Raw genomic sequence first — 22,176 nt, 5'->3', positions numbered from 1 at the left:
GACCTATCACCTTCATCCCCTCCCCCACTCACCTATTGTACTCGATGCTACTTTCTCCCCACCCCCACCCTCCTCTAGCTTATCTCTCCACGCTTCAGGCTCTCTGCCTTTATTCATGATGAAGGGCTTTTGCCCAAAAATTCGATTTTACTGCTCCTCGGATGCTGCCTGAACTGCCGAGCTCTTTCAGCACCACTAATCCAGTATCTTCTCCTTTATACTTACTCCAATCCCCATGCACATATCCCCTAGGCTGCTAACATAACTATCCTATTGTCAGCTAATAACGGTCCCCTTTAGCAGCTAATGATTCCCCCAGCTGATCTTACCCATTCTTTTGTCTGTTCAACTGTTGTTCCCTCTCTCTGGGTTATGTCCAACCTTCAGTTTACTCCTCCCTTCTCCCCAATTCCACCTTCAGCATTCATACTAATCTTTTCCCAGCTACAGTCAGTTCTGAAGAAAGGTCACTGGAACTAAAGCATTAACTCTCTGTTGATGCTGCCAGACATGTTAAGTTTTCCCTGCAATTTCTCTTCTGGTATCAATAAGCTCTACAACAGCATGTGATGAGTCTAGTGATGCAGCCTCATCCAATCCTTGAGCTGGGGACATCCCTGAACACACAGTGTCCTTACTGAAGCATAAAAATGATAGTTATCTGTGAAACCCACGATGTAGTAGTTAAATGCAGAAGGTACATGAAAGTGGATCAGAGATATACAATCTGGAATCACAGAATTTTACAGTACAGAAGGAGGTCTCTTGACCTATCATGTCCGTACCGGCTCCTGAAAGAGCTACCCAGCTAGGGTCACTCTTCAACCCCATCTCCATAGCATTCTAACTTCATTACTTTTAAATATATATCTAACTCACTTTTGAAACCTCCTATGGAATCCGCCTCCAGCACTCTCCCAGACAGCGCACTTCAATGCCTAACAACTCTCTGAGTAATGTAGGTTCTTCTCATCTCACTCCTTGTTTGTTTGCTAACAATCTTGAAACTTTGACCCTTAGTTACAGACATATCAACCAGTGGAAATAGAATATCTTTCTTTACCCTGTCAAAATTGTCATAATTTTGAACACCTCAATAACATTCTTAGGATTTGAGAGTTCTTAGAGGCTGGCACATGTTGGATGCCAATATCTATGGAAGTGGAATGCACGTAGAGTGTTCTTTGCAATGTTGGTACTCGGACAATGGAGGCCATTTGTAGCAGGTGCCAAGCTGAATCTGCCATATGCTTTCTCTGGTTTCCTTATCAGGTATTCCTGAATTTAACCTTATTTGGTGACATTGGTCATTTGGGATCTGAATATTAATGAGGTGAGTTATGGCATTAAAAGATACTTTATAATCAATAGTGGCCCTTAATTGGCTTCTCCTTGGTGCTTCACCAGAATCTATCTACGCCACTTGTGGAAAGCATGAAAGACAGAGTGAGATGATCCTGAAGTCAAGAAGGGCCTCATTGCACTTGTTGCCCAATTCTGCCAAACATCTTGCTGTAGGGCATGAAAGTCAGACCCCTTTAAGATTCTGCCCTACACAAATATAACAAAATAGTGATCACTGATAGATCTGTTATGCATCTGGCATCATCATGCAAATTTGTGCTTTACTGTAGTGCTACTAAGAAACAACTGATTCTATACAGATCAGAGGATTCTAGAAAGCCTCATCTGGCACTGCTGATGCAGAACACCTCAATGGAAAGAACAGGTCACAAGTGCTGTGGCTTCTGCTGATCAAAGCACAAACATGAAAGTTGGCACAATTTCAGGGTACAAAGTGGAGCATCGTTTAAAACCTTCAACTGAAAGAGAGGAAGGGGGTTCCAGATGCAAGAATCCCCTATTTTAAAGGTTACAACAAAAGCTTATATACAAGTGAACATATACATTAGGAGGTGTAGATCATTCTGTATCTGTTTGACCATTCAATAAGGTAATAATTCATCTAACTAAGGTTTCAAATGTACATTCCCACTAACCACTGACTTTCTTGTTAGTCAAGAATCTATTTTCCTCTACCTTTAAAAATATCCAATAATGTCACCTCCACCACTCTTTGATTGGTTGGTGAGTGGATGCTGATTGCTGGAAGCATCGCCATGGAGATCGGATCAGGGAATAGTTATCACTAAATTCAAAGAAAGTAAATTAACTCTGATTGGTTGAGGTTTTACCATGGTGAACTTGCTTTTGTTTAATTAAAAAATGTGTATTGCCTGTACTTTCTGCTTGCAGAGGACAGGGTCCTGCATGTGAAAATATGTAGCTTCCAGGAAGTGTAAGTAAGCAAGCCCACCTGGTAATCTGAAATTGTTTGCTTATGTAAGGAATTATACTTTCAGAACTGTTTTGTGTTGTAAGGTGTATGATTTATGTACATTTTAAGATCATTTATTTTTGAGTTTGTATATTTGTATTTTGAAATAGTGGCATAAGGGGTTCCTGTGTGTCTGAAGAACTTTATGATTAACTTGTAAGTATTTCTCTAGCCATGGTGATTTATTTTAAAACACAGAGTATAAGAAAGACTTCCTGGAGGTTCCTATTTACATTGCGAGAAGTTTACAAGTGAGCAGAGTAAACTGTTGTACATTAAGCTCCATTTTAGCAGGTCAAGGATTTATTTTTTCTTTAAGGGGGCAATCCACACATTGGGAATACGTTTTTAGCTTCAGTTCAACAGTTCTATAAGGTTCTTGACTGAAAGTAGATATGTAAAGCAGTTGTTCCTGGGAAAGGGAAAAGATAGTAAATTACTGTTAAAATGGGTTACCACAGCTTAAGTTTCAATCCACAGAAGGGTTTGGTTTAAACCCTGAAAGTATTATATGAAACTGAGAAAGTTTAAGCTCAGCTGAATGAAGGCCTCAGGAAGAGATTTCAGATTCTCCAGTCTGGAGTTAAAGCTGCAGCTAAATTAAGCCCTGTAGGAATGATAAAGTAGGAATTCTGATGTGAGTACTGTAAAGGGGTACTTTTGGGATTCATGGGATTGCACTTTTATAATGTGTTTCAAAATCTTCAAATTTGTGTTATATGCAAACAATTTTTATTTTATTTTAATTTCCTCTGTGAGAGAAACACTTATTTTGTTATTAAATACTGATCTGCCTTTTGCATGTTTATGTTTCAGTGAAATAAACTTCATTAAAGCCAAAAAGAAAGTAAAATATGATCTGTCAAATCAAATTTTAGTCTGGGTGACTTGTTCTGTAATAACATCAGATGGTTCATAACATACTCAATCATGAAATCACATCAAAAGTTCAACATGATGTTCCAAGCTTTGCAAACATGGGATGGCAAATGAGGTAAGTGATATATGAATTTCAGTGCCCATGTGATGCCAGTTGCTTAGGTTATACCTCCCACTGATGTTGTCAAAACAAAGATCTTATCAAAGCGCATGCAGCACCTCTGGCCGTTTGCAACACGGAGAGTACTGACTATAACCAACCAGTCCCTGGTTACAAAATGCAGAAAGTGGTGCCCTCAATATTGGACAGCACGTACAGAACAATCAGAACTGATGATATTAGCCCACCCTGTCAATTCTAATGGGATGTCTTCTTCAATTTCAGATGCTAGTAGGCCCTCAAATTCTAGTTATACTGCTTCATTATAGCTACAGAAATATATAGCCTCATATCTTTAATATTAATCAAAAAGGTAGGAAGCATCCACAACAGCTCACGTACCAAGATAATGTTTGTGTCAATTCAGCTGGATTGTACCATGGAGAAATTACAGCAAGAGACCAGAATTGGATGTGCCTTGGATTAAGTATACATGCCAGTCGGCCTAATGTTTGGACCTCAATAAGTTTTCACATGACACTACCAGGTGATGGAGCCTGGGAAAATTACCCCTGCATGTGTAATACTACTCATATGGTATTGGAATTTGATAAAAAAGGTAACAAATACATTTGAGGAACTACTGAAGGTAACTTTCAGGTTGATGAATAATCTCTAACTTTCATCAAATTTTACCCAATTTACCCTACTGCTATTGCTGGCATCTTTACGACCACAAAACCCATACAAGTTAAAAGTACCAGTTTAGCAGCATGTTTTATGCTTTGCAGGAGTAAGGTACACAAAATGAAAGAAATACATTTCTAGAATAGATATGTCAGATGGTCAAACTTCGAAATAAACTGAACATAACCTAGGGTCAGAAACAGCCATGAATTACATTGTTGCCTTTACTTACTTAGAGTTCTCAGTATTGTAAGGAATATTAAAGAACTCCAGATAAGATAATAATTCTTCCACTGGGATTGCCCGTTTAAAGATTTTTGAAGTGACATTTGGAACAACTGCGTAGACAATCTGAAATACCAAAGGAAAATCTGACTGTGGCTCTGAAGTCAAATATGCTGAGTCATAATGATATGCTGAACATCACACAAACTGAACTGAGTTTAAACAGCTACAACTTATAGCTATCTACTTTCTTGTAGTTTATGCAAGATGGTCATTTCAAGTGCTTACAACCATTTTGTGCTGTCCAATATTGCATCCAGATCGAGATAGCACTCTTTACGAAAGCTGTCGGACGTTAGATAGGGGACAGACAAAAATTACAAGAATGGGAATTTCAAATGTGTAGACAATTGGAACTGTACTCCTTGTAGAAGAAAAGTCTGGGAGAAAACTTGATAAAGGTATTCAAAATCATCTAGAACAAGAAGGCACAAACTTTAGTTAATTGGGAAAAAATGCAAAGGCAATATGAGTGGTTAAGATTTGGAATGCAATGCTACAGAGTCTGGTGCCAATTGAGGTGTGCAAAATGGAACTGGATCATTATCTAAAAAGCAAAAAATACAAGGTTTTAGGGAAATGGCAAGGGGGTTACACAATGTGAATTGCTCCTTCAGGAGGAAAGCAGGGACACAATGTGCTGAATGGCCTTTTTACTGTGCTGTAAACATTCCACAGTCCAAATTTTTTTTTAACCCAGGATCAAGAGTAATTCTCTGAGCTCCATAAAAACCTGAGCAGCTTCTGCCATGACCTCAACTTAATTTCCCAAGTTCCTTTGAGGCCGCACTGGGATTACCAGATACACAGGTAAACAATAGCCCTTGTTGTATTCAGCAGGTGTCTCTTATAGCCATTCACTTCACATCCTTTCAAATCAACTTACATGAGCAGATTTTTTTGGAGTCATCAAGACATAAGTCCAACCGCCATTTACGATAGATCCAATTTTCACTGCTATGGGAAAAGGTCATTCACACAGATTGGAAATCCAAAATCAATGCTGAGTTCAAACAGACCCCCTTTTAGCTGTAGTGAAAGCTTTTTTCCACAAAATGTATGTCACAATTCTTTAGACTGTATACAAATGCTTGTGAAGTTTGGATAAGATGTATAAAACTGTCAAGCTATGAAGACATTTAAATTGCTAACCCGATTAAAAATAAAACAAAAAACTGCAGAAGTAGAAAATAATCTGTTCTAACAGTTACATTAGCCCATGCTGGTATTACTTTAAATATATTGTCGTTAATGCTTGGCTGTTTTCCACAGCCCAATATTGTCTGAGCAGAAGTTAGTAAATTCATAATTGATTCGTAGTTCAAAAAGAGATAATTTTTAAAGGATTAGCTAGATTTGCTATGGAGTTATAACTATTAGTCTGTCAGTTTTGATGTGAAATTATAAATTCGGGAATTCTTAAAGTTTGAGTGAGCTTTCATGAATGGAACTTTTTTTTACAAAGCAAAGGCATTACAACATGGTATCCAAAGTCCTGATGCATATTCAGTGAATTAGCTTGGAGGGTGTAAGGGAAAATAGTGATGAGGATGAGGACTTGGATTGGCAATACATTGATACGAAAGTTATAAGAAAGCATGAGGGTAAGTGGACAGCATGAATGAGAATGTGTTGGCATTAAGTTAGAGTAGGCAATGCAAGGGGCATAGAGGTAGGAAGTGGCATGCTTTGGCATAGATATGGCATGGGGAGTGAGTGGGGAAGTGATAACATGTGAGGAGTAAGGTCCAGCAGGACTAATTTTTAACAAAGTAACTGAGACTAAGTTCTGGAGTTTAAAAAAATTGGCTGTGACAACTGGCAACCCTTATGCCTCCCTCTGATATTAATTCAGTACAATGTGAGCAAAATCTTCCCACCTTCACAAAATGACAATCATGCCTTTTGAGGCAACCTTTCCCAAGACAATTCTCAAAACTGCTTGATTAAATCTATCTTACTCGGAAGCAGAAATCCAGTCCATAAAGTTCATGATCTGCTCCACTGCATCCTCTTCCACCACTCTCTCATCCTGGCCAGTTCATATTTGCAAACTTTATTGAAGACATAAAATATTCAAATTCATTAGGACATCAGGCATTTTTTTGTGTTCCAAGAAACCTTCTTGCCTTTACGTCCTTCCAGACTTCCTTCCATTTTACCTTGAAAACTTTCTCCATCCTGATATCAATTATTCTGAGTTTGGGTCTCTTCTACTTTGCCAATGTCCGAGTTCACTTACTGAGACTGGTCCTTTTATGATAATTTCCCTTTTCTCTAAGATTCTTTTCCAGAACCGATGAGCTTTGTTTCTCTTTCTTTGCTTTAAGCAGCATCCTAAAAAATTGTCTCTTTGATTTTAAATTTAAAAAGACACATTTTTTCCTTTACTTCTGTTCTGTTCATTGTTCACATACCTTCATTGTAACATGCTATAAAACATTTTAAATTAGGACTTTTAAATAAATTGATATGTTTGTGGAGATCAAACAGAGATTTATAAACTACTACAAAAATTTGTGGGGTTGTGTTCAAATAATGACTGAAATCGGTGAATGGCAAAAATGGCTGATCTATTTAGCTTCGGCAAATAGCACAAGTTCGAGGCAGCAATAGAATCCGCGAAATACAGTTCTTACAAGAGCCTACGCAGTTCTTAAATATTTTGAAATTCCATTACTATGGTGTTACATTGTTTTATCTATAGTTCATAAAGGTTTGAGGGGCTTCTGTCTTGGAAGACAGGAGATGGGTTAAAACTTATGCTAAGTGCTGACTGCTACTCCTTATAGGATTAAGAGTGTTTGTCTGATCTGCTTGAATAATTAAGAGGTGTTCATCCTTTTGTCTTTTAAGTTGGTAAATGTTAGCTAGAAATACTAGGCCTATGTGGTCTAAATAAGTTAGAAATTGTGCCTGTACTTAATAAAAGAACAAAGGATATTAAACTGATTACCACAGCTAGGTTGTGAGATTTGTTTACTATTTGCTGATGTGAGTTTCAATCATTCATGCAACTTTATGGAAGTGCTTGTTTGCCAGTTAAGGGAAAAGTGGCTGTTAAACGTTTTTCAATAAGTACATGCTAATTGAGGAAAATGGTTGGTGTTCTGTAATCTATTCAGGTCTGAGAGACAGTTGATAAGTACTAATTATATTATAATCTTTCCATAGTTTTGGGTAGGTCATGGAGACATGATGGCGGGCAAGGTATTGTTCTGGGTAGGTTAGTAGCCTTTGATATTTATTCAGAGGTAGCATTTGATGTAAATAGATCTGATAAATGTTGAAGGTGTGAAGGAGCAGTAATGGTTTGGAGGTATTGCTTTAATTTTAGTCTATCTTGCAATAGTAAAATACATTACTGAATCATGATTTTATGATTGAATGAATGAATGAAACCATGTTATAGTAAATAACAGGTTAGTAAAGGGTTATTAATGAATGAACAGAAACCCAGTTTAAATGAATATAGCGACCTGGTGAGTGAGTTAATAAAGATAACCTACAGCACAATATCTCTCAAATTCAACTGACAATTAGTGAAACAACTTGTCTATCTTGGCCAACAATGGAGTTCGTAGTTAAGAGTGTGGTGCTGGAAAAGCACAGCAGGTCAAGCAGCATCCGAGAAACAGGAGAATCAAGCTGATGAAGGGCTTATGCCCGAAACATCAATTCTTCTGCTCCTCGGATGCTGCCTGACCTATTGTGCTTGTCCAGCACCAACTCTCAACTCGGATCTCCAGCATCTGTAGGCCTCACTTTCTCCAACAATGGAGTTCATGACAATATCAATTACAAGAAGCTAAAGGACTCAGATTAAGGCTTTGTCACAATACAGAATGGCAAGTATTTTAAAGTGCTATTTCTGAATCAAATTGATTATTATATGAAACTTGTACAAGTGACAATGAGAAATATTAAGAAAATCTATATCGTGTTTCTTTATCATAAAAATAGCATGAGATTCCCTACAGCAACACTTCCAAGGAGCTCACAATTAAGTGTATAAATCCTACTAAGATTTGCTTTCCCAAAATGCAGCAGCTCACATTTATCTAAATTAATCTCCATCCACCACCTCTCAGCCCATTGGCCCATCTGATCAAGATCCCATTATAATTTGAGGTAACATTCTTCGCTGTCCACTACACCTCCAATTTTGGTGTCATCTGTAAACTTACTAACTATACCTCTCAAGCTCAGATCCAAATCATTTATATAAATAACAAAATGTAGTGGACCCAGCACCGATCATCGTGGCACTCCACTGATCACAAGCCTCCTGTCTGAAATACAACCCTCCACCACCACCCTCTGTCTTCTACCTTTGAGCCAGTTCTATATCCAAATGGCTAGTTCTCCCTGTATTCCATGAGATCTAACCTTGCTAACCAGTCTCTTATGGGGAACCTTGTCAAACGCCTTACTGAAGTCCATATAGATCACATCTACCACTCTGCCATCATCAATCCTCTTTGTTACTTCTTCAAAAGGCTCAATCAAGTTTGTGAGACATGATTTCCCATGCACCAAGCTACGTTGACTATCCCTAATCAGTCCTTGCTTTTCCAAATACATGTACATCCTGTCCCTCAGGATTCCCTCCAACAACCTGCCCACCACCAATGTCAGGTTCACCTTTCTTAAACAGTGGCACTACGTTAGCCAACCTCCAGTCTTCCAGCACCTCACCTGTAACTATCAAAGATACAAATATCTCAGTAAGAAGCCCAGCTATCACTTCTCTAACTTCCCACAGAGCTCTTGGGTACACCTGATCAGGTCCTGGGGATTTATCCACTTAAATGCGTTTCAAGACATCCAGCATTTCCTCCTCTGTAATGTGGACATTTTGCAAGATGTCACCATCAATTACCCTACAGTCTATGTTTTCCATGTCCTTTTCCACAGTAAATACTGATGCAAAATACTCGTTTAGTATCTCCCCCATTTCCTGCGGCTCCACACAAAGGCTGCCTTGCTTTTCTTTGAGGGGCCCTATTCTCATCCTAATTATCCTTTTGTCCTTAACATATTTGTAAAAACCCTTTGATTCTTCTTCACTCTATTTGCCAAAGCTATCTCACGTTCCCTGTTTGCCCTCCTGATTCATCACTTAATTATACTCCTACTGCCTTTATACTCTAAGGATTCACTCTTTTTTTAGATTACCTACAGTCTGTAAACAGGCCCTTCGGTCCAACAAGTCCACACCGACCCTCCAAAGAGCAACCCAGCCAAGGACCCATTCCCCTACGTTTACCCCTGCACCTAACACTACAGGCAATTTAGCATGGCCAATTCACCTAACCTGCACATTTTTGGACTGTGGGAAGAAACCGGAGCACCCAGAGGAAACCCACGCAGATACGGAAGAATGTGCAAACTCCACACAGAGAGTCGCCAGAGACGGGAATTGAACCCGGGTCTCTGGCACTGTGAGGCAGCAGTGCTAACCACTGTGCCACCCATTCGATCTATCCTGTCTATACCTGACATATGCTTTCTTCTTTTTATTAATCAAACCCTCAATTTCTTTAGTCATCCAGCATTCCTTACACCTACCAGCCTTTCTCACCCTAACAGGAATATACTGTCTCTGGATTCTCGTTATCTCATTTCTGAAAGCTTCCCATTTTCCAGCTGTCCCTTTACCTGGGAACATCTGCCTCCAGTCAGCTTTTGAAAGTTCTTGTCTAATACCATCAAAATTGGCCTTTCTCCAATTTAGTACTTCAACTTTTAGATCTGGTCTATCCTTTTCTATCACTATTTTAAATCTAATAGAATTATGGTCGCTGGCCCCAAAATGCTCCCCCACTGACACCTCAGTCACTTGCCCTGCCTTATTTCCCAAAAGTAGGTCAAGTTTTGCATCTTCTCTAGTAGGTACATCGATATACTGAATCAGAAAATGTCCTTGTACACACTTCCTCTCCATCAAAACCTTTAACACTATAGCAGTCCTAGCCTATGTTTGGAAAGTTAAAATCCCCTACCATAACGACACTATTATTCTTATAGATAACAGATTTCGGGGGTCTGGTAAGACTATAGCAATTTTACCTTTAATTTTATTGAATTATGATCATTGGTCCTATGTTGCTAATTGCTGCTGGATTAATAAAATAAATAAAATTAACTTAGAAATAATGCTAAATAAAGACCTCACACTTGCCTCTTGTAACTTCTGTTGTCTGTCAAAGAAGACAGTTAATGTAGTTTCTTCTTTGTAGTAGAAATTCTTCCCTTTTATATACTGCACTTCCATAAAAGTATTCCAGCCCTTTGAAGGGCGCAAGCGAGTTAGATGTGGAAAACCATCCTTCCCATACCACAGCTAAAAAATAATTTATTCAAGGTAGATTGGATAGTTAGTGCATGTGAAGCCACAAATTATTACTTTAGTTTAACTCTTGATTTTTCCCAGTTTGTTGCGCAGCATATAGCCCATCGGTTTGACCATGCAGAGTCTAATTTTCAGGCACAAACTGGGCTACTATACCACTAACATAATGGGCAAGAATTTTATATATATTAATCAGGCAAAGCTACTCTTGGAGCAATATGTGCAAGTAAATGTCCTGTTTGTTTGAGATTTTTTATGTAAGTTGATTTGCCCCAAAACAGCTTGCAAGATACCAGTGGCGATGTCCCAATTAAACTGGCTGTAACACAGATGTCTGCAGTGAGTGCCTCATGATAGGGGTCACATGACTACAGCAAGTCTGGAGGAAAAATGCATGCATTATCTTTTGTATTATAAGTTACCCACATGGACCAATATGCATACATTTGTTCTCAAACGAACATACAAATTATGAGAAAAAGGCCATTCAGACCCTTAAACCTACTCTGCCATTCAATAAAATATTGACTGATCTGATTTTAACCTTAACTCTATATTCTTGCCTAGGCCTTTGCTTATGAATAATGCTTTGATCTCTGCCTTAAAAATATTCATTGATTCTGCCTCTATCATCTTTTGAAGAAGCAATCCAAAGACTTAAACCTGAGAGGAAAAATGCTCCTTAACTCTATCTGAAATCAGTATCTCCTGAGTTTTAAACAGTGAACCCAGCTCTAGATTCCCTGAAAAGAAAAAACATCCTTTCCATATCCACTCTCTTAAATCTCCTCAGAATATTTTTTTTGTTTAAACTACGTGTAAGTGATTTTATTTTTATTACAGATATAATCTTTAAACTGTACCCATTTCTTAATAATCTATGCATGCACTGTCATTGACTGTTCACCTGGGTGATGTTCCTTTGCTGGACAGTATCATTCCTTTGTCACTTTCTGTTGCCACAGTAACTGTTGATGTTCTATTACTGTTATTGTAACACTGTGGAACTTTGGGACTAATGGCTGACCTGTGGTCTATAATGGCAAGTTCATATATTCCTGATGGACCACTGTAGTGAAGGAACATCTTCACCTGGGCATTCATTCTCATAGTTGCAATAATGTATCTGATTGACAATTTGCATTGTGTACAATCAAGGTGACAACCACTGTATGCAAGTTCCAAGTTGCACTTGGGTTGAGAATATTGAAAGTTTACACCCTGACTGACTCTCCAATGCTCAACTCTGGCAATGGTTAGGCAGGTTTGTTTGAATGAAACGTGGCTTTCTACCATTTCACCTTGATTTTGTCACAAAGGCCCGTTACTGCCTTGATTTGATTTATTATTGTCACACGTACCTGGGTACAGTGAAAAGTTTTGTTTGCCATTCAGTACAGGCAGATCATACCGTACAAAGTACATAAGGATAACAAAACAGAGCGAGGAATACGGTGTTATGGTTGCACAACAAGTGAGGCTTTTGTAGCAGTTTTGCTATTGAAACTATTTTGGGTGCAGTATCACATTAGTCTTTGGATTATCCTCCATGAATTAGTAGGTGTACTTCTCCATTAGCGTACATATCTACGTTACATTTGTTTGATCTCTTTATGATACATCTGACAATTTTCACTGCCACCACAGCCCTTCCAGCTGACCAGAGATAGTGTGGAAATGACGTATGGTGTTGAATTTTTCAATCCTTTCTGAAGCGGCTGAAATCTTCACCACGAACTGTGCAACATTGTCACTCATCACCATGTGTGAAGTAGCATAACGACCAAAATGAGTTTTCAGGCATTCTACAATCTGATGGGCATTTGTGGAAATCAGCTGGTCTACCTCTCAGTACGTCATAATAGTAGTCAACAGTGCCAGCTTCATCCATGGTCAGTCTGGGATATGAGGTGTCACCACTTGCTCCTTAGGTTGCTTTCCTTGGTATTTCTTACACACACTGCAGTGGCTGATGTGATCCATGATTTCATTGCTCATATTTGGCAAGTAGAACACATATCATGCCTTCCTCAGACTGAACTCAATTCCTTGGTGACTTGCATGGGTGGGCTTTAGCATCCTCATCTCAACTTTCCAATGACTCTATTTCCTTTGTACAATGTAACATATTGGGCTGTCAGTTCATCTTCAGATGTACAATATACACTTGTGACTTCTGGACTGTCTTTAGTACTTTCAGGCATCCTTTCACCTCAGCTTCTCACAACACTTGAAGAGTAGCATCTTGTTGGGTAGTTCACTTGATATCAGCAATGTGCTTGCCTGTGTGGTGATGCTGCTCCCTTTAAGCACATTAGGTTGTCCTTGGGTTTCTTTTCAGAGAGGTCGTAAAGACAGAGGTTCCATTTTGTCAGCTTTTATCTACTTGAAACTTTTAAGTTTAAAAAAATGTACGATGAAAGGGGAGTGGCTAGTTTTCGTAGCTCAGCTTTGCTCTGGTTTGGTTTGGGTTTGATTTTAGCAGTCTGGCTGTTCAGAGCTGCTGGTTAGTTGTTAGCTGGGAATCCAAAACAAACAGCTACATGGAAGTTGTTCTATGCTGAATCAGTCTGCCATCTCTCTCTCTCCTGTAAGACCCTGTGTTTGATTTTACCTTTTTTTTGCCAAAGGAATGTTACTGGGAATTGTTTCAGGAACTTGGAACAGCATCATTAAGTTGGGATAGTCTGTTGGGTTTTTAAGTAGTTAAGTTATTCTATATTCTGTTCTCTTCTGTTTGTGTTTCATTCGGTAACCTTGCAAATAAATTCTATTTTGTTTAAAACTAAGTGGTTGGGCCAGCTGCATCACTCCTGGAATATCCACTTCACACCTGCTAAACACAACTAGAAAAGTTATGGTCTGGGCTACTTTCTTGAAATGTTTTGAGGGGGTCTGGCCTGGTCCATAACATCTGCCAGAGTCAATGAAGTGAATTTTACCGTTTTTGGCTAATCAAGATTTTTTCAGTGGGTTATCTGCCATGAAGCCCAGTGAGTTCCTCACCGTAACTTATCAAACGTGTCTCATTCATTACTTACCATGCAGCTTTCACATCTAACTTCTGCCCCATCTTGCCTCATGCTTTTCCTCTAACAACTCCGCTACTCAGTGCATACCCACCAATACACCAGTATCCCTGGGCCAATGCCATCTTTGAAATGCCATTGAACAAGGCAAAGCGGCCATGTTGTCCACAGCACGTCGACAGTCCTTTGCACATACAATGCCCATCTCTCACCATTGCTAATGTTTAACCACCACACCAACTGTCCATTAACCTGCCGTTAGCTACATCCCACCTGAAAGCCTTCCACATCAGTGCAATCCTGTTCCCAATGCTTACTGTTGCTATGACCATGCCATATGTGTAGGAGAACATCACATATAAGTAAGCAATCAGAAAAGTGAGCTTTTACTTCCATAAAGCAAAAGGCATCATGAATCCATTGAACCCCACAATGCCAACCCAATTTCAGCATTAGGGCCAAAGATTATTTTACAGTCAACAACTGTCTGCTGCGTGCAGCTGTCATCTATTGGGTGAGGTTCTGTCTGGCTTCTGGTGCTTATTGCAGCTCAGCTCTGTAACACTTATATGATAGCTAAGTAAGCAAAGTTGCGTGACTCACACAGGATTCTTCGAAATTGCACAAATAGTGGTCCATAGTGATGTATTGTACCGTTATTGTTGATAAATTCAACATTATTGAGATGCCCAAATTTAATTTGTAAGCACCAACGGAATGGCGAAATCAGCTTTGACCAGCATCTGACCCCTAAGTACCCTCACTCTGAATACATAACAAATAGGCTTAGCAACAGCTCTTTTTTTGGAGCACAATGTAATGTGGATCATGTGCTTTCATCCATCACACTAACACTTATTCTCCCCACTGTAGGTGTTGTTATAGCCATTTTCCAGTAGGATTTTGCATCTAGAGAAGTGAAAGTGGTGGCTAGGAAGGTAGCTTGCAGTGGACATAAATAGCACCAGACCCCAGCTGGTCCTTTACCTCAAACTACCCTTGTGGTCCTCCAACTAATGGTCTGTGATTTCCTTGACTGCTTGTGCTGGTACTACTGAACACTCCCTGGACAGATCCCTTGACCAAGCAGACAAATTACAAAATCCCTGGAAGACATGCAGATTGTGCTCATGATTGACGGTACGCAGACCACTTGATTAACAGCATACTCCCCCAGGACTGAACTGAGGACAGTCCATACCAGATTCTAACATAACAATTTGGTTGAATGTTTACCATGCAGGGAGTGGCACATTCTATAGGTGTTAGACTGCACCATTCACTTCGGTGTTTTACCCTCCCCTGGACAGATCCTTACTAAAAAGCATGGCAATCATCTTAACTGAGTGTCTGTGCTAAACAGCATCTCAAATCGGCAGTACTGAAAGCCTTTGGTTCTGTCCAAAGTGCCAATGTACTAACAGGCATTGCAAGACAAGGTATGATTGGTGTAATAATGCAGGTAGACACAAAGTGAATGAGTGCCAACAGAGCAAGTGAGCAGTCCTGAGGTGCAGCCTAGTCCAGTCCGTGAACTGGGTTGCTGTGTGTGCATGTAAAATGTCCCTGTTGCAGTCTTTTCAATGTTAGCTGCCCATATGCCCTGCACACATTAGGAAAGGAGTTCCAGGAGTTTGACCCAGAGACAGCAAAGGAATGGCAATGTATGACAAGACAGGATGGTGAGTGGCTTGGAGGAAAACTTGGTAGAGGGGATGTTCCCATGCATCTGTTACCCTTGTCCATCTAGGGTGGTAGGAGTCGCAGATTAGAAGGTACAGTTGGAGGAGTCCTGGTGAGTTGACATAGTATATCTTGTAGATGGTACATATTATTGGCAATATACATCAATGGCGAAGGCAGCAAATTTTGAAGGTGGTAAACGGGATACCAATCAAACAGGTTGCTTAGTTCTGAATAGTGTCCAGCTTCTTGAGTGTTACTGAAGCTGCACTCATTGAGACAAGTAGACAATATTCCATCACTTCACTGACTTGAGTCTTGTCAATGGTTAACAGGCAATGAAGAGACAGGAGCTGAGTTACCTGCCTTGGAATTCCTAGCCTCTGCTCTAATAGCTAGTATATTCATATGGCTCATCCAATTTAGTTTCTGGTCAGTGGTAATCCTAGAGTGCTGATAGTGGGGATTCCTTAATTGTAATGTCATTGAATGACAAGGGGGTAATGCTTAGATTCTCTTATAAGAGATGGTCATTACCTGGCACCTGTGAAACATGAATGTTACTTGCCACTTATCAGTGCCTAATCATGTCTAGTCGTCATTCCAGTAGTCACAAATCATTTATCACATACAGACCTGAGTCATTCAACATCATATATGATGGATAATGCCTCTTTCTCAACATTGAGTAATATTGTTCTGATTCTGTGAAAGTACAAAAAGCATATGCTACAGACCTCTCCACACCAACTTGTATTATGTGAGGTTACACTACATCTAAATATTGTGGTGAGGCATTGTGTATTAGAACCAATTGTCTGTTGGAGTCAGTGGGCCCAAATAGAATTGTTACTCTATAGTTTGTTCACTTCTTCAAAATCCCCTCAACCATCTCCTGCTTTGGGTGTATACTAATACTTTTGAATGCCACAATTTTGAAGTTCATCTTGGATTTTCTCTAATCTTAAAATATGCTGTTCCTGCTAATTACGATGACATTTAACAAGGAACTTACTCCATTCATGCCATTTCAAGAATCACAAATATTAATCTTTCACAATGGTACAATCCTTGTGTTTATGAATGTTAAGCATATTCTTCTCTTTCAGTTAATTCTAATTGCAAATGTAAACTCAATTGAACTATTTACTGAACACTTTCCCATTGGCTAAATTAGAAAACAATGCTTCACTATTAGGCAATGTATAATATCATGCCCAATCACTTTATTTATAACTTACTTAAAATTTCCAACAAATCTGAACAGATCTGCCTGTTTTGCAAACTAATAAAACAAGTGCTGCCCATTCACTGCTCATCACTTTCTTCATTGCCTGTTCTTCTCTATCCAACTCTTCACTTACTGCTTCTAGATTAATTACCTAAAGTGTGGAAACAGGCCCTTCGGCCCAACAAGTCCACACCGACCCTCCGAAGAGTAACCCACCCAGACCCATTCTCCCAGTGACTAATGCACCTAACACTATGGGCAATTTAGCATGGCCAATTCACCAGACCTGCACATCTTTGGACGGTGGGAGGACGGTGGGAGGAAACCGGAGCACCCAGAGGAAACCCACACAGACACAGGAAGAATGTGCAAACTCCACACAGGCAATTGCCAGAGGCTGAAATCAAACCTGGGACCCTGGTGCTGTGAGGAAGCAGTGCTAACCACTTATGAGGCATAAGACACTGGCACAGATTTGCAAAATGTTGGCTACACATTTCCATTTGCCTTGATGACAACCTGTGATATTTAATCATGTGGCCCTCTTTGCTCAAAGACCACTTTGTGCTTTCTGAGCATTTTTTACTATTATAGAAACTCTGATCATTGCCTACAGTAAATTATCCAGCAGAGTTTAACCATATCTTCTTAAAATAATGCCTACCGATCAGGGAGAATCTGTATGGAACTTAACTTGGGAATGCTGACAAGAGCTGAAAAATATGTTGCTGGAAAAGCGCAGCAGGTCAGACAGCATCCAAGGAGCAGGAGAATCGACATTTCAGGAATAAGCCCTTCTTCAAGAATGAGGAGGGTGTGCCAAGCAGGCTAAGATAAAAGGTAGGGAGGAGGGACTTGGGGAAGGGACATTGGGAATGCGATAGGTGGAAGGAGGTTAAGGTGAGGGTGATAGGCCGGAGAGGTGTGGGGGTGGAGAGGTCAGGAAGAAGATTGCAGGTCAAGAAAGGGGTGCTGAGTCCGAGGGTTGGGACTGAGATAAGGTGGGGGGAGGGGAAATGAGGAAGCTGGAGAAATCTGCATTCATCCCTTGTGGTTGGAGGGTTCCTAGGCGGAAGATGAAGCTCTCTTCCTCCAGGCGTCGTGTTGCCATGGTCTGGCGATGGAGGAGGCCAAGGACCTGCATGTCCTTGGCGGAGTGGATGGGGGAGTTAAAGTGTTCAGCCACCGCCTTCTTGACCTGCAATTTTCTTCCCGACCTCACCACCTCTCCAGCCTATCACCCTCACCTTAACCTCCTTCCACCTATCGCGTTCCCAACACCCCTCCCCCAAGTCCCTCCTCCCTACCTTTTATCTTAGCCTGCTCGGCACACCCTCCTCATTCCTGAAGAAGGGCTTATGCCCAAAACGTCGATTCTCCTGCTCCTTGGATGCTGCCTGACCTGCTGCGCTTTTCCAGCAACACATTTTTCAGCTCTGATCTCCAGCATCTGCAGTCCACACTTTCTCCAATGCTGACAAGAGTCTAGCATCACTTTCATTAGGGAGGTCCCACCACATTATATGCTAATCAAGTATTTAAATACATACTACCCATATCAAGGGGAGGCAATGGCATAGTGGTATTATCACTAGACTATTCATCCAGAGACCTCAAACTGATCTGGACCCTGGGTTCAAATCCTCCCATGGCAAATGGTATAATTTGGATTAAATTAAAAATCTGGAATTAAGGGTCTCATGATGACCATGAAACCGATATTGATTGTTGGAAAAGCCCATCTGGTTCACTAACATCCTTTAGGGAAGGAAACTACCATCCTTACCTGGTCTGGTCTACATGTGACTCCAGACCCACATTAATGTGGCTAACTCTTAACTGCCCCCTAGGCAATTAGGGATGGGCAATTAATGCTGACCTAGCGAGTGATACCCATATCACATGAATTAAACAAAAATTCAGGAAATTATGGCAGTTCGATGACTTCTGTAAGAGAACAAAATGCACATGATCTTTGGAACATATGGATTGATAAGTTAAATAGACTCTTCTCATTGTACTATCTCATACTGATTTGTATTTTAGGAAATTTAGCAGATGAACATTGCTAAAATACCACTTACTTCTTCAATATCAGTCACAAAGGCAAAATCTCCATTCCAAGAAGGTATAAAGTAGCGGATAACGGTGTGACTTGGAACCCCTGGCACAGCAAGCCACGTTGCACCAAGATTGTAACTAAAATAAAATAGCCAAGTTTGCATTAGTCAGCAATTTGCTTTTAACATGTTTAAAAAGATTTTCTGTAGACTGATTTTCACTACAACTGAGTAACCAACAGTTCAAGGAATTCCTCAGCGTTCTAAAAGAATCTCTGTTTAACCATTATAAGGACTGAGTCAAGTGGGAGGGTTGGGAGGAGAGTTGTTACTTCAGTAACACTGAAAGGATTTGGCAAGTTACAGGAGGGTGATTAGCTGCAAGGTTTGATGATCTAATGGCATGGGAACAGGGGAGGAAGTGGTCCAGAATCTTGAGGAAAGTTTAATAATCTTTCGCTTTAAACTTGCATTGACTTATTTGCACAGACAGTTGACTAGGAGATGGATGGAGTCTTGGAAGATTGGTCTGGGTGCACTTTCTCCTAAAAGCTTAGATTTCTAGATATATGGTACAGGTAGAGTGGTGTTGATGAGGGGCTTTTGCCCGGAGTGTCGATTTTCCTGCTCCTTGGATGTTGCCTGACCTGCTGTGCTTTTCCAGCACCACTCTAATCTAGACTCTGATCTCCAGCATCTACAGTCCTCACTTTCGCCGAAATGGTACAGGTAGTTTCTATCAATATAACTGCAGTGCTGACAGGTCCCACATACATGGAATATTTCCACAATAACAAAGTCAATTTTAAATGCCTTTACAATTAAGAAGAGGAATCAGCAAGAATGTTTTCTCTCACTGTTACAAATAGCACTTGATATGTATGACAACATCTAGGACAAAGCAACTCACTTGGTTGACACTGCATCCACCATCTGTAACATTCACTCCCTTCACCACTGATGCTTGACAGTATGATATACAAGATGCAATGTCGAAATTCACCATGGCTCCTTCAACAGCACCTTCCAAATCTGCAACCTTTATCCCCTACAGGAAAACAGTAACTGATGCAGGAGAACACAACCACTTTCAAATTTCCCTGCAGGTCACACGCATCCTGACTTGGAACAAATCACTATAAAAGTGGAGGTGGAAGGCTGCTGCTGCTCAGATGAGGCTTATTAAAGTGTTTGGCAGCAGCAAGTTACTTCCTTATCCTCTACTTTATATCTTCTTGGAATGGAAATTTTGCCTTTATGACTGATTTTGAAGATGTAAGTGGCATCCAGTAGCAAAGGCCAAAGGGATTCTAGTGTTATGCAACAACATCTTAACAGCAGCTAAAGCTGGAAAGGAAGCTGTGATTTTGGCGCCAACATGGACATTGGTCAAGTGGAGTTTTCATTGTGTGATTTGGTGCAAAGCTTTGAGCTTGAGTTGAAGACACACTAATCAAGATGCAGGCAAAGTTAAGACTTTGACTTCGAAGTACCAAATACTATATTAATACAAGGTAAGAATGAATCTATCTCCTTTATGTGTTCATGTCTATTTGTTCCTAAGACTCTTTCTCATTCTAGAAAGTGATGTAGTGTAGTAGAGCGTGATATCTAGTGACATGATCCCAAGGTTGTTCTTGGGTCCTGATGCCCTTATACAACAGATAACAAATTATAAATAGGATGACTTTCTGGAAGAGATGGCAACATATTTCAGTCTCATTCCGAACTATCAATCTAATCAGATGATAGCTCTTATTCCCACTGAACTGCAGGAGATACTTGTGAACATATGAGCTGAAGTAGACCATTGAATCCCTCAAGAATTCATGGCTGATCTGAGTGCAACTGGAAATCCACATTTTCTTCTATCCCAATAACCTTTCATCCTTCATTTAACAAGACTCTACCTAGTTCTGCCTAGAAATGTTCAAGGACAGTGGTTCCAATATTTTCAAGAACACAGTTCCAAAAACTGACAACTCTATGTGAGAATTTTTTTTTATCTAATCACTGTTTTATAAGTGATATGACTGAAGAGCCTAACCATTCAAGTTGCCTGCCTCTATAAAGTAGTGATTATCTACACAGCATCTATATTAGCATTCCTGCTAAGATGAACTAGGTACAGCATTCACTGAGGTGACTACATGCTTCATATTTGATTGTACAGTGGCAATACTATGCATCAGAACCTCACAACGAAAGGTAGTGGTTGCCTTTGCTATTTTGTACATGTTGCAAAAGCTATCTGGCACCCATGTTCAATGCATTTACTGATTTCTAGTCCATGCAAAGTACTTTTCTCTGGAAAGCTGAGCCTCGAAAATTTACACTTGGCTAGCAATATGCTCTTGGGTCCTCCTTTCTGTTGCCACTTGCTCCTGTTCAGCTGGGTTCAGTGAATTATACTACTCAGGTTTTTCTACCTCATTATATTATGTTGGGTTCCAATTTCTGTTCCAGAGCTTTTGAAAGTATGGCCAAATGATACAGGTTTTCCATTTCCACACTTGCATCTATAAAACCTAGAAAAAATATATAAAACTTTAAATAGGAGCAGACTGAAAACTTTGGTGGTTGCTTTAGAAAGCATATACTTACAATGTATATACTTACAACTGCAAATAAATGCTTTATTTTAAAAAGTGCAATAGTTGGCTCCAATGTACACTTCACCACCTTGCCTCTAGCAGAAGGTACTTTACAGACACAATGCAGAACAAAATTTGGTACCAAATCACATCGGGTGATGTTAAAGCAGATGCTCAAAAAATCGGTGAAAAATATGGGAAAGATGGCTATAGAGATGGAAGGTTGAAACAGATTCAAGGATATTGGACAGGAATGGGATAATGAAGATGGGCCAGTACTTTGCAAGGTGTCAACAGCTGGTTTTCTGAGGAGAATAATCTTCACTCTAAGCTGCATTGGTAAACTAGTATACAATATTTGGGAGTATACAGCCCAGGGAACAAAAAAGGCTGCATACAAGCAACAGTTCCTTTAAGATGAACATAGGGGTAAGTGATGGCTTAGTGGTATTATTGCTAGACTATTAATCCAGAAACTGAACTAATGCTCTTGAGAGCTGAAAATGTGTTGCTGGAAAAACGCAGCAGGTCAGGCAGCATCCAAGGAACAGGAGAATCGACATTTCGGTCATAAGCCCACCTCCTCCCAGCCTGCCCCTGTAAAAATGCCATCCCATATTCCCAATTCCTTCGTCTCCACCGCATCTGCTCCCAGGAGGACCAGTTCCAAATCTGTACAACCCAGATGGTCTCCTTCTTCAAGGACCGCAATTTCCCCCCAGACGTGGTCGATGATGCCCTCCACCGCATCTCTTCCACTTTCCGCTCCTCCGCCCTTGAGGCCTGCCCCTCCAACCTCCACCAGGACAGACCCCCACTGGTCCTCACCTACCACCCACCAACCTCCATGTACAGCATATCATCCGCCGTCATTTCCGCCACCTCCAAACGGACCCCACCACCAGGGATATATTTCCCTCCCCTCCCCTATCAGC

The 22,176-nt window shown here is 40.2% G+C and overlaps 1 protein-coding gene across 1 annotated transcript in view; it reads right to left on the bottom strand.

Moving 5' to 3' along the window:
• Positions 1 to 22,176, bottom strand: part of LOC122542706 (cation channel sperm-associated protein subunit gamma-like) — a 216,295-nt gene that overhangs the window by 114,568 nt on the left and 79,551 nt on the right. Inside the window, exons 10-11 of the mRNA XM_043680685.1 lie at positions 18,672 to 18,786; positions 4,237 to 4,355 (exon numbers count right to left, since the gene is read on the bottom strand). Of these exons, the coding sequence (XP_043536620.1) occupies positions 4,237 to 4,355; positions 18,672 to 18,786 (234 nt within the window). The remainder of the gene's footprint in view (positions 1 to 4,236; positions 4,356 to 18,671; positions 18,787 to 22,176) is intronic.

Source organism: Chiloscyllium plagiosum, chromosome 41 (assembly GCF_004010195.1).
Source record: "Chiloscyllium plagiosum isolate BGI_BamShark_2017 chromosome 41, ASM401019v2, whole genome shotgun sequence".
NCBI classification, from domain to species: domain Eukaryota; kingdom Metazoa; phylum Chordata; class Chondrichthyes; order Orectolobiformes; family Hemiscylliidae; genus Chiloscyllium; species Chiloscyllium plagiosum.
This window is presented reverse-complemented; position numbering and strand designations above follow the sequence as displayed.